A 12,767-nucleotide genomic window follows, 5' to 3' on the forward strand; every position below is an offset into this window, starting at 1 on the left:
ACTCATGAAGATAGAGAGTAGAATGATGGTCACCAGAGGCTGGGAAGGGTAGTGGGGCTGAAATGCGGGGGAGAAGATGAGATGGTTAATGTGTACAAAAATTAGAAAGAATGAATAAGATGTAGGCCAGGCATGGTGGCTCATGGCTGTAATCCCAGCACTTTGGGAGGCCAAGGTGGGTGGATCACTTGAGGTTAGGAGTTAGAGACCAGCCTGACCAACATCGTGAAAACTTGTCTCTACTAAAAACACAAGAATTAGCTGGGCGTGGTGGCTGGCACCTGTAATCCCAGCTACTCAAGAGGCTGAAGCAGGAGAATTGCTTGAACCCAGGAGGTGCAGGTTGCAGTGAGCCGAGATCAATCACTGTATTCCAGCCTGAAAGACACAGCAGCAAGACTCCCTCTCAAAAAAAAAAAAAAAAGAAGAAGAAGATCTAGTAGCTGAAGCACAACAAGGTAACTACGCCAATAAGAATCATACATTTAAAAATAACTAAAAGAGTATATTTGGATTGTTTGTAACACAAAGGATCAATGTGTGAGGAGGTGGATACCCCATTTACCATGGTGAGATTATTACATACAGCATGCCTGTATCAAAATATCCCATATACTCATACATATATATGCCTACTATGTACCCGTAAGAACTAAAAAATAAATGTTCTTAAAAACAGTTTGGCAAAAAGAAAATAAAAAGACATTAGCTAGAGCTGGCCAGAGGCTACAGTCGACTCCAAGATGTGCTGCCCACATCTTCCTCCCACTGGGGGCTCCTTGCCTCAGTTGCTGGGGTCAGAAATGCAACAGCCAACTCTGTTGAGGTTGTGCCTCCTTGGGGCAGCCAGCATTCAATGACCAACTGGGCATCTCAACCTGACTCGAGACAGCTCTGGACCTCTCCAGGGGCCGGGCCGGGCTGTCACTGTGCTGCATCACAGCTCAGCTTCTCTCTCTGCCCATGCTGCCTCCTTCCCTCCCTTCCCAGGTGCAGGTCCCAGGCTCCCTTGATAAAACCCCTGCACACCCTGCATGCTCAACTTGGCCTCAGAGTCTGCTTCCCGGGAACCAACCTACAGCAGAGGCATTTCAAGTATTACTGCTTCATCCTGTGGGTGAATCAAATGCAGAGTATCAATGCTGAAACTATTATCTTATTAAATTTATCCCAGATGAAATCGTGAGTGATGTTGCTTCAGAGGGAGGAGTAGGAATGGAGAGAATTTCAGAGTTCTGTGACAACGCAACCTTGCATTCATTCATTACCTCTTCTTGAGATAGCCGTAAATATTGACTGAAGGCCTACTATGTGTCAGGCATACTGCATATACTGGAATTTTTTTTTTTTTTGAGACAGAGAGTCTCATTCTGCCACCCTGGCTGGAGTGCAGTGGCACGATCTCGGCTCACTGCAACCTTCGCCTCTTGGGTTCAAGCAATTCTCCCCCTCAGCATCCTGAGCAGCTGGGATTACAGGTGCCGCCACCACGCCCAACTAATTTTTGTATTTTTAGTAGTGATGGGGTTTCACCATGTTGGCCAAGCTGGTCTCAAACTCCTGACCTCAGGTGATCTGCCTGCCTTGGCCTCCCAAAGTGCTAGGATTACAACTGTGAGCCACCGCACTCAGCTGGAAAAAACTTTAAGTAGACAAATACTCTCTTCCCATGAAGCCCCAGGACGATGTACACAGCGCAGTGGTTCTCAGCCTCACCTTGGCCTGATCCTGAGCGTCCTTCCTCCTTGCCCACATTACCACCAGCACGTAGACCACGCACAGGCAGCCCACGGTGGTCACGACCACAGGGTTGTTCTCAAAGGTGGCAAAGAGCTCAGCAGTCTGGTGGATGTCGATGGCATTGGGCATCACGAGGAATGTGCTTCCGAAGAAGGTGAGGTGGTTGCAGAGGCAGTGCGTCTGGTAAGGGCTGGTCCGAGGCCCCACCTGCAACCCACAGAGGGCCATCAGTGGAGAGGCTTGGGAAGTTCAACCCCGGCTTGCTTGAGCCCATGGGAGAGGAACAGTGTTTGCTTTGAAGGGTGTACACTATACTGGGGTGTGGGGCTGGGAAGACTGCTGGGAGACCAGCTTCAGAAGCCCCCTTTGAACTTTTTTATTTAATTAACATATGCAGAGAATAGTATTTTATTTATTTTTTGAGATGGAGTTTCACTCTTGTTACCCAGGCTGGAGTGCAATGGCGCGATCTCGGCTCACCGCAACCTCTGCCTCCTGGGTTCAGGCAATTCTCCTGCCTCAGCCTCCTGAGTAGCTGGGATTACAGGCACGAGCCACCATGCCCAGCTAATTTTTTGTATCTTTAGTAGAGACGGGGTTTCACCATGTTGACCAGGATGGTCTCAATCTCTTGACCTCGTGATCCACCCGCCTCGGCCTCCCAAAGTGCTGAAATTACAGGCTTGAGCCACCGCATCCAGCCATTATTATTATTTTGAGACAGAGTCTTGCTCTGTTGCCTAGGCTGGAGTGCAGTGGTGAGATCCCGGCTCACTGCAACCTCCACCTCCAGGATTCAAGCAATTCTCCTGCCTCAGCCTCCTGAGTAGCTGGAACTACAGGCGCACACCACCACATCCAACTAATTTTTTGTATTTTAGTAGAGACGGGGTTTCACCATGTTGCCCAGGCTGGTCTTGAACTCCTGAGCTCAGGCAATCCACCTGCCTTGGCCTCCCAAAGTGCTAGGATTCCAGGCATGAGCAACCATGTCCAGCAAGAGTATTTGTAACAAACATCTTTGTATCCATCATTCTCAGAAGACAACTGTATATATGTTGCCAGGTTGCTTTGCCGTTTTTTTTTTTTTTTCTGAGACAGGATCTTGCTCTGTCACCCAAGCTGGAGCGCAGTGACACAATCTCAACTCACTGCAACCTCCACCTCCTGGGTTCAAGCAATTCTCATGCCTCAGCTTCCCAAGAAGCCAGCATTGCAGGCTTGCCCCACCACACCCGGTTAATTTTGGTATTTTTAATAGAGATAGGGTTTCACCACATTGGCCAGGCTGGTCTTGAACTCCCGACCTCAAGTGATCCAATTGCCTTGGCCTCTCAAAGTGCTGGGATTACAGGCATGAGCCACTGTGCCTGGCCTTAGATGAAAGATTTGGGGCAAGTCAGTTGAGTTTCCTGAGCCTTTGTTTTGTCTCCTGTAAAACGCGAGTCACAGTAATCTTGGAGAAGATTGTGCAGATTTGATGAGCTGACGTGAGCAAAGCCTGGAGCCCTTCAGCTGGCACAGAACTAAGGGCTAAGCGATGACTTCATTCCCACGGAAATAACACCCTGGCCTTTCTTCACAACCCAGACGCAGCAGGGATTCCTGAGTCATTTGTCGCCTGGGTCAATGACCATTTGTTCTCAGTGGTGAACAAAGCACATTGTTCCTGCCTCACTGGGGTTCCCAGAGCAGGGAGGGAGGTAGACCTCATTTAAATGATCTCATGCGTAGAGATCTCATGCGTAGAAACGACCTTCCTGCTTAGTGCTATGGAAGAGGAGCACTGGGGTTGGTGCTGTGTGCTCTGGGGTTTACTGCTGAGAAATGCTGAGTGTATAATAAAATATATAGTTTGCTAAGAACAGCAGCAAGGAAAACCTAGCTGCCCCCTGCCCCCTACTGCCGCAAATGGAAAACTACTTGGGGCATTCTAAAGTAGCAAAAGAGTATATACATATTATACACAAGTTAAAACAGTTCTTTAAAAATGGGAAAAGTGACTCTGCCCCCAGGGCTCCCTCGTGGAGAATACTTTTCTGTTTGTCTGTGATCAGTGGTAAACAGGCACCAGCTGCCTAACCCAGTTTATCTTGGTACTATGAGAAAACACGGAACACCTGTTTGTTAGTAAGAATCACCTGTTCAGAGAGAATAACTACATGGGTCAGCATCTGCTTGAGGCCCCCAGCTTAGAATACTGTCAGCCCCTGAGGTTCTCAGCTTGGAAGGCTGTTGGCCCCTCCATAGTCCCACTTTGCTGTTCTGCCTGGGTGTCTGCTTCTCAATGCATTCAAAGCTGCCTGGGTGGGGGTCTCTGTGGCTGAGCTCGTCTCAGTAGTTTATAATAGGGTACCTGACAGGGAGTTAAGAACAGCTTTCTCAAGGAAACAATACTTAGACTGGAGTAAGAATGAGGCAGGTATTCCAGGCACCAGAAACAGCAAAGGCCCCATGGAGAGACACAAGATGCTGCGGCAGAGGCACCAAAAGGGGACCCGACATGACCTGGGCATAGCCCACCAAGCCGCCTCATCTCCTTCACTTCTCTCTCCTTACGTGGCACCCTGAGTTGTCCCAAGTCTCCTGGACCTCATCCCAGAACACACAGTGAGACAGGAAGGTGGTGATGCCAACGGTGAGGTTCCTGCCGGGGGCTGCCTCCAGGTCAGACTCTGGGAACACAGTCATATAGTAGACCCCTTCTCTGAAATGCAGGTCCTGAGGGTTCAGGATCCACGTGGGCAGCTCATCTGTAGGAAAGAGGAGTCCAGGTCAGCCTGAAGCCTCCTTCAAATGGGCATTAAGATCATGGGAGAGGGTGACTGAGGCCACTTGGCAAGGAAGCAGACACTGCTGGTTTTCACCCACCCCTGATCTCCTAGGAGAACTCCCTCCTCCTGAGACCAGGAACACAGAAGAGGCACTCCCCAGTCAGTGGGCACAGCTGAGTCAGGCAAAGGCTTAAACGCAATTCTGCTCCTTACTGGCTGTGTAATCTCAGAGCAGTTCCTTTTCCTTAACCTCTTTGCTCTTATCTGAAATGTAGACTTTTTTTTTTAAGACAGAGTCTCACTTTGTCATCTAGACTGGAGTTTAGTGGTGCAATCTCAGCTCACTGCAACCTCTGTCTCCCGGATTCAAGCTATTCTTGTGCCTCAGCCTCCAGAGTACCTGGGATTGCAAGTGTGCGCCACCACACTCGGCTCATTTTTGTATTTTTAGTAGACACAGGGTTTTGCCATGTTGGCCAGGTTGGTGTTGAACTCCTGACCTGAAGTGATCCATCTGGCTTGGCCACCCAAAGTGCTAGGATTACAAGCATGAGCCACCACACCTGGCTGAAAGTGATTTCAATAGCCCTGCCAAGGGTTGTCATGAGGATTGCAATAAGGTCAGTCCTCTAGAGCTTGTAAGCTCGTATAGAGCATATAGTAAGTGTTCACCTAATGTCGGCAACTAAAAACACCAACAAAAATAAGCCACTGAATGTGTGTGTGTGGGGGGGTTTCTTTGCTTTTCTTCCTGCGGCTTCTTCCCATGGCTTCTCGGGTGAAGCTGATCACACCCCAGGCAGTGGCTCAGAAATGGCCACAGACCTACCTGGAGCCCCTGTCGGTATCAGGTGAGTTTGGGCATCGTAGCTGCTCTTGTTGGGGTGGTAGCCATAGCCCAGGCTGAGTGTGAGTGTGATGTCTGGTCTCCAGTGCAGCTGGATTCCCAAGGCTGCCTTCCCTGAAGTCACGTTCACCCACAATGCTTCAGGATTGGTCAGGTTCAACACCGTCGGCTTACTGTATCCTTGTGGATGCCGGGGCAGCAGGATCTGTGATCAGAAACAATCCTATTGAAGGTGTGCCAGGAAGGAAATGTCAGCCCGTGGGCATCAGGGCTGCTGGGCAGAGCTGGGTGGCCTGAGTACCTGGGAACTGCAATCCACACTGGGCTTCACTGACTGTAATAGTTTCCTGTGGCTTCTATCAGAAATGACCACTGTGGAAAGCTTAAGACTGTACATAGCTGTTATATTATAGTTCTGTGTGTGTGTGTGTGAGAGAGAGAGAGAACGCGAGTGCACGCACGGGAGAGACAGTCTCTCACCCAGGCTGGAGTGCAGTAGTGTGATCTCGGCTCAGTGCAACCTCTCCCTCCTGGGTTCAAGTGGTTCTTCTCCCTCAGCCTCCCAAGTAGCTGGGACTACACATGTGTACCACCATGCCTGGCTAAATTTTGTATATTTAGTAGAGACAGGGTATCACCATATTAGCCAGGCTAATCTTGAACTCCTGACCACCCACTTCAGCCTCCCAAAGTGCTGGGATTACAGATGTGAGCCACCACTCCCAGCCGTTTATTTTACAGTTCTAAAGGCTGGAAGTGCAAAATCTGTTTCCCAGGGCTAAGGGAGAACCTGCTTCCCTGCCTTTTTTGGCTTCTGGTGGCCACCTGCATTCCTTGGCTCATGGCCCCTTCCTCACATCACTCCAGCCTCTAGCTTCTGTCATCAAGTCACCTTTTTGTTTTCTAGAGTCACCTCCCTTTCTGCCTCCCTTTTATAAGGACCCTTGGGATGACACTGAGCCCGCCAGACAATCCAAGATAATCTCCCCATCTCAGGATTCTTAACCTAAGCACATCTGCAAAATCCCTTCAGTACTTTTGTTTCGTCTTTGTTTTTAGCAGTGGTGATGACCACAGCTCGCCATATCCTTGAACTCCTGGGCTCAAGTGATCCTCCCACTTTAGCCTCCCAAAGGGCTGGGATTACAAGTGTGAGCTACCACACCTGACCTCCCTTTTGCATTTAAGGTGATACATTCACAGGCTCCAGGGATGAGAATATAGACATCACTAAAAATTGCTATTGAATTAGGCATGAGAAAATTATAGAAGACTAGAATAAAATCACTAAAACTGTGAAAAAATGAACTTATATTGCACCACAATGTGTTTGTTTTTGTTTAAAGAAAATCTAAGTGGACATTTTATTTTATTATTTTTTTGAGATGGAGTCTGGTTTCATTGCCCAGGCTGGAGTGCAGTGACACGATCTCGGCTCACTGCAACCTCTGCCTCCTGGGTTCAAGCGATTCTCCTGCCTCAGCCTCCTGAGTAGCTGGGACTACAGGTGCATGCCACCATGACCAGCTAATTTTTTTATTTTTAATAGAGACAAAGTTTTACTAAACACAAATGAGGAAATGCATGTGAAAGTGCTCTGCAAACTGTTTTACTGTTGGCCAGGCTGGTCTCAAACTCCCGATGTCAGGTGATCCACCCGCCTAGGCTTCCCAAGGTGCTGGGATTGCAGGTGTTAGCCCTCACCCCTGGCCTAACTGGACATCATAGAGGCTATGTAATGGGAATGGTTTATGTAATGAAGATACCTAAATTCCATACAACAGATTTACGTAACCAGAAAAACTCTGGTTATGTATCTAAGGATTGCTGGATGAACATGTGTTTATATTTTAAGTACAGTATGATGATTAGGGTAAGGATCTTTTGTTGCTGTTGTTATTTTTTAAACCAATCTTGGCTCCCTGCAGCCTTGACCTCCTGGGTTTAAGTGACCCTTCTGCCTCAGCCTCCTGACTACCTGGGACCACAGGTGCATGCCACCACACCTCACTAATTTTTGTATTTTTTGTTCAGATGTGGTCTCACATTGTTGCCCAGACTGGTCTTAAACTCCTGGACTCTAGTGAGCCTCCCACCATGACCTCTCGAAGTGCTGGGATTACAGGTATGAACTACCAGGCCTAGTGGGTAAGGATCATTTTGAATGATTCTCTTCTTTAACCATTTTTTAAAAAACTAATTGGCCAACAGCCGGGCATGGTGGCTCATGCCTGTAATCCCAGCACTTTGGGAGGCCGAGGTGGGTGGATCACAAGGTCAAGAGATCGAGACCATCCTGGTCAACATGGTGAAACCCCATCTCTACTAAAAATATAAAAAATTAGCTGGGCATGGTGGCTCATGCCTGTAATCCCAGCTACTCAGGAGGCTGAGGCAGGAGAATTGCCTGAACCCAAGAGGCGGAGGTTGTGGTGAGCCGAGATCGCACCATTGCACTCCAGCCTGGGTAACAAGAGTGAAACTCCGTCTCAAAAAAAATTGGCCAACTTTCAATTTCAACCAAGTTGAAAAAAGGCAGAGTCCAGGCACAGTGGCTCACGCCTGTAATCCCAGCACTTTGGGAGGCTGAGGCAGGTGGATCACCTGAGGTCAGGAGTTCAAGACCAGCCTGACCAACATGGTGAAACCCAGTCTCTACTAAAAATACAAAAGATTAACTGGGTGTGGTGGTGGGTGCCTGTAATCCTGGCTACTTGAGGGGATGAGGCAGGAGAATTGCTTGAAACCAGGAGGTGGAGGTTAGTGAGCCAAGATTGCACCATTGCACCTCAACTTAGGCAACAAAAGCAAAACTGTCTGGAAAAAAAAAAAGAAACGAGGCCAGGCGCAGTGGCTCACACCTGTAATCTGGGCACTTAGGGAGGCTGAGGTGTGAGAAACACTTGAGCCCAAGAGTTTGAGACCAGCTCTATATAGTGAGACCTTGTTGGTACCAAAACTTAAAAAAAATAATAGCTGGGTATGGTGGCTTGAGCCTCTTGTTGTCCCAGCTACTCGCAAGGTTGAGGTGTGAGGATCACTTGAGCCCTGGAGGCAGAGGTTGCAGTGAGCCAAGATCATACTACTGTACTCTGGCCTGGGTGACAGAGTGAGACCCTGTCTCAAAAAAAAAAAAAAAAAAAAAAATCCTCGTTAGTATAGTGGTAACAAAATAGAAAAAAATAAATAAATACCACCTGACTTTTTTTTTTTTGTCTCTCTCTGTCGCCCAGGCTGGAGTGCAGTGGCACAACCTTAGCTCACTGCAATCTCCACCTCCCAGTTCAAGTGATTCTCCTGCCTCAGCCTTGCGAGTAGGTGGGATTACAGGCCTGAGCCACCACGCCTGGCTAATTTTTGTATTTTTAGTATAGATGGGGTTTCACCATGTTGGCCAGGCTGAACTCAAACTCCTGACCTCAAGTGATCCGCCCACCTTAGTTTCCCAAAGTGCTCGGATTGCAGGCCTGAGCCACCACACCTGGCCCCACCTGACTTTTGACAACACCCCAAACTTCTACCTCGATATTCTCTGACAGATTCTTCACAGATATCAGCTGCCCACTAGGGCTGGTCACACGGAGGCCACCAACAGTCCCGCTGACGTCAAAGTGGCTTCGGGCTGGGAAGGGGCTCTTTGGGAAACTCATCATCTGAAACAAAGAGCAAGGAGTGTTGAACAAGTCCCCTGAGGGGCTGGAGGATAAAAGACAAGGTCCTAAGACCCAAGAAGCAGCAGCCCTTACCCATGGGGGGGGGAGGGTGGTGGGGCCTGCCTTCCACTGCTGCTGGTTCCCCTGGCATGTTCCCAGCCTTAGGGCTGTGGCCACAGAGAGCTGGCCCTAGAGGACCCAAATCAGACTTGCTTTGGCTGAGCAGTGACTGGAATGTAAAACCATCCAAGTCTTTTTTTTTTTTTTTGACATGGAGTTTTGCTATGTCACCCAGGCTCGAATGTAATGGCACCATCTTGGCTCACTACAACCTCTTACTTTCTGGGTTCAAGTGATTCACCTGCTTCAGTCTCCCGAATAGCTGGGATTACAGTGTACACCACCACGCCCAGCTAATTTTGTGTTTTTTTAGTAGAGACGGGGTTTCACCATGTTGGCCAGGCTGGTCTCGAACTCCTGCCTTCAGGTGATCTGCCCGTTTTGGACTTCTCATCCACGTCTTTCTTCCCCAAAGGCCAGTAAGTTTTTAAGAGAAAGATGTTAGTCTGCTTTCATTAGGACTCAGGGAGCACGCAGTTGATGTGCTTTACTTGGGAATGGAAAAGAGCCTGGGTTGGCTGTTTCCGAGTTTAGGACACTAAGCTGGAAGAGCTTTATTTCAAATGACTTCCTGAATCAAGACTGTTGGAGAAATTCTGCAACACAGTGGAAAGAGGGTGAATATCTGGGAGCCCCGAGGTCTGGGTCTGAAGCCCAGCAGAGCCACTTTACTTGTGGCTTTGGGAAAGTCTCTGAACCTCCCCTGTATAGTGGGCATTATCATACTAAACACACATCAGCAAATGCATGTGAAAGTGCTCTGCAGATGGTAAAGCCTGTCCTGAAGGACGCTACTGCTATTGTTACCTTTATATCCACAGGTTCCTGGCCGTCCTCCAGAGAGCCGAGCAGGGAGGCAGCAGGAAGAGTGAAGCTTGCAGAGTCTGCGGCAGCGGTGTGCAGGGAGAAGCCTTGCCAACTCCAGGGTTGTATTCTGGCCACAAGGTGAGAGCAGAGATGGCAGGGGAGGGAGGAGACAGTGTTTGAGGAAGACGACTTTGGGAGCCTCCTGCACTACTGGGAGCCCAGCTTCTCCAACAGCGTGGGCAGCGGGGGAGGGTGTGTTTTGATCCCTGTAAGTGGTTCAGCATGTTTGTTTCAGCAGAAGCAGCGCAAGAGGCAGCTAGACTGGAGGCTCTGTGAGGGTCGGGCTTTACCAGCCTTGTTTACCGCTGTACCCCCAATGTCTACAACAGTGCCTGGCATATAACAGCTGGTCCATTAAATATTTTCATGGAATGAATAAATGAGCTGGGATGCATGTTTTTCTCCAGGGTGGTTTCCCCTTCCTGCTTTGACCTTTGATGCCATTGGCTCAGCCCCATCTTTTTGGGTCTTTGACTTTGTCCCATCTGATGGTGTTGGGGACCCCATTTCAGATCATTCCTCTAATCGGGATACTGCTTTGGGAAACTGCCTCTGGGGTCTAACTGCCTCCTCCTGGCAGGAGGAACTGAGGCCTGGGGCAGGGAGGTCCCAGTGTTGCCAACAGCACTATCCAGATGCTGCTTGGCAGGTGGAGGAATGGAAGGTACGGAGCATCCCAGGTATGGGGTCAGTGCCCAGTGAGAGAGGAGCCCTCTGTGCGTGTGTGTGTGCGCGTGTGCGTGCATGCGCATGCACGTGTGCTCCCAAGGTTAGTGGATCTTGAGTCTCTGCAAGCCCAAGGAGCAGTGGCTTGCCAGAAACATGCAGGGCATGGTTGACAGCAGGCTGGTCCTATTCATTCAGCCCCCTTGCCTACAGGGCCGCCATGTGACCATCTCTCGGGACTCCCTCAGGTGGCTCCAACACTGGGCCTGGCACTCCATGCCTCTCTTACTGTGCTGTGCAAACACTCAACATAGTGGCAGGGGGACCTTCTCTCGGTGGAAAGCCCTTCTCAGCTCTAAGCCCTGTCCTTCTCCATCCCCAAGGCTGGTCTCCTGAGCTCTCCCTAGCACAGATCTTGGAGTGCAGGTGTGCAATGAGCCAGGTTAGGAGATGAGCTTTCTTGCAGAATGATGGTGCAGCTGGTTTGTACCTATTTGTGTACACAGAGATGGAGCGGGTGGCCAGCACAGCTGGAAGCCCCCCCGGCAGTTTTCCCAGCAGGAGGGAGGTCTGCATATGCTCCACGACGCCAAGCAGCCGCTGCACTGTGGCAGTCTAGAAAAGGAGGCAGGAGAATGTTAGGAGAATGTGGCTCTGGACCTGCTGCCATACACCACCTTTGACGCCATACACCACCTTTGCCACCATAAACCACCTTTGCCACCATAAACCACCTTTGGTCACTGTCCCCAGGCCAGTGTGGGACCTTCAGCAGGTTCAGGAGAGGACAGAGAGGAGGGAGAAGACTGCCTCGGAGGTGGCCCTAAGAGCAGCACTCATAAAGCTTCCAGACTGGTGTCTGTGAGCCCATTCCATCCTCACAGTAACTTGGTGTGACAGGAGCTTTACTGGCCCCTGTCAGTAAAGCTGGCCAGATGGCAGTGAAGGCAGAGAGAGGGTAGGAGACTGTAGGAGGTCACAGGTTGATAAAGGGAAGAGCCAGGACTCAGGGCAAAGCAAGTGGCTCCAGAGGCTGTGTGCGGAACCATCAGGGAATGTGGCTCTCTAAGCTCTTGAAATCCGCAAGGAGTCTACAGCTTGTTCCAGGGGAAATGAACAGCCGAGAGCAAGGCCATTTCCCAGGTCACCTGGGCTTTGACTCTGCTCCCCACCCATCCCAACCCCCAGATGAGATGCGTCCTTATGCCATGGCTGGTGCAGGGATCCAGGAAGGGCTGGGTGTTTGCACAGAATTCCTATTGGGGCACAGATTGTGTGTGTGTGTGTGCACGCACATGAACACGCATGTGTGAGGGTGATGTCACTGCATGTGAATGTCAGTGTTTGAGCGGGTGTATGTATGAGTGAATGTGAGTGTGGTCCTGAGTGTGTGTGCATACAAGTGTTTAAGTGTGAGTGAGGGTGCACAGATGATTGCATGATTATGGAGTGTGCAACCATATATGAGAGTCTGCGAGTATGTGCACGAATACGTGTGAGTGCATGGCCCTGTGTGAAGATGTGGATGTGTAAATGTGCGTCTGTGTGCAAAAGTGTGTGTTTGAGGCCGTGTGAGAGTATGAGGGTCTCTCAGTATGTGTGCGCATGACCATGTGTTTTTGCGTGTGAGTGTGTTTGTGGAGATTGCATGAGTATAAGTGTTGGAGCGTGTCTGAGCATGTGCGTGTGTGCACCCAAGCATCTTTGTGTGTTGCGTGTCTTTCATTTCTTCCTGAATAGAGGTGATGGCCCCATGTGATAAAGAACTGTGCAACAGGAAGGAATGGGTTTTGTGGCTCTGTCATGACGCCATCCCAGAGGTCATGTCCCTAACAGGATGCTGGGGCCGCATGAGACACTGCTACACCCGCTTTTACTCTGGGTAGCTGCCTCTCTTCTGTGTTCTGGGTAAAATGAGCCACGAGTTTACCCAGACCTGCTGTGGGGTCCATATGATCTCTCCAGTTGGCAGCTTACATGGGATGAGGCAGACTGCCTTGATTTACCCATCAGGAAATGAGGCTTTGGGAAGCTCTGTAACTTGCCCAAGTCACAAACCTCCTAAGCAACAGAGGCACAATTCAAACTCAGCTGCCTCCT

At 49.7% G+C, this 12,767-nt stretch overlaps 1 protein-coding gene across 1 annotated transcript in view; it reads right to left on the reverse strand.

Moving 5' to 3' along the window:
• The window catches only part of PKD1L2 (polycystin 1 like 2), a 105,002-nt gene that overhangs the window by 40,627 nt on the left and 51,608 nt on the right, over positions 1 to 12,767 (reverse strand). The window contains exons 19-24 of the mRNA XM_035282085.3: positions 11,158 to 11,282; positions 9,942 to 10,068; positions 8,883 to 9,014; positions 5,344 to 5,566; positions 4,300 to 4,493; positions 1,717 to 1,947 (exon numbers count right to left, since the gene is read on the reverse strand). Coding sequence (XP_035137976.3) covers positions 1,717 to 1,947; positions 4,300 to 4,493; positions 5,344 to 5,566; positions 8,883 to 9,014; positions 9,942 to 10,068; positions 11,158 to 11,282 — 1,032 coding nt within the window. The remainder of the gene's footprint in view (positions 1 to 1,716; positions 1,948 to 4,299; positions 4,494 to 5,343; positions 5,567 to 8,882; positions 9,015 to 9,941; positions 10,069 to 11,157; positions 11,283 to 12,767) is intronic.

Source organism: Callithrix jacchus, chromosome 20 (genome assembly GCF_049354715.1).
Source record: "Callithrix jacchus isolate 240 chromosome 20, calJac240_pri, whole genome shotgun sequence".
Taxonomy (NCBI): Eukaryota; Metazoa; Chordata; class Mammalia; order Primates; family Cebidae; genus Callithrix; species Callithrix jacchus.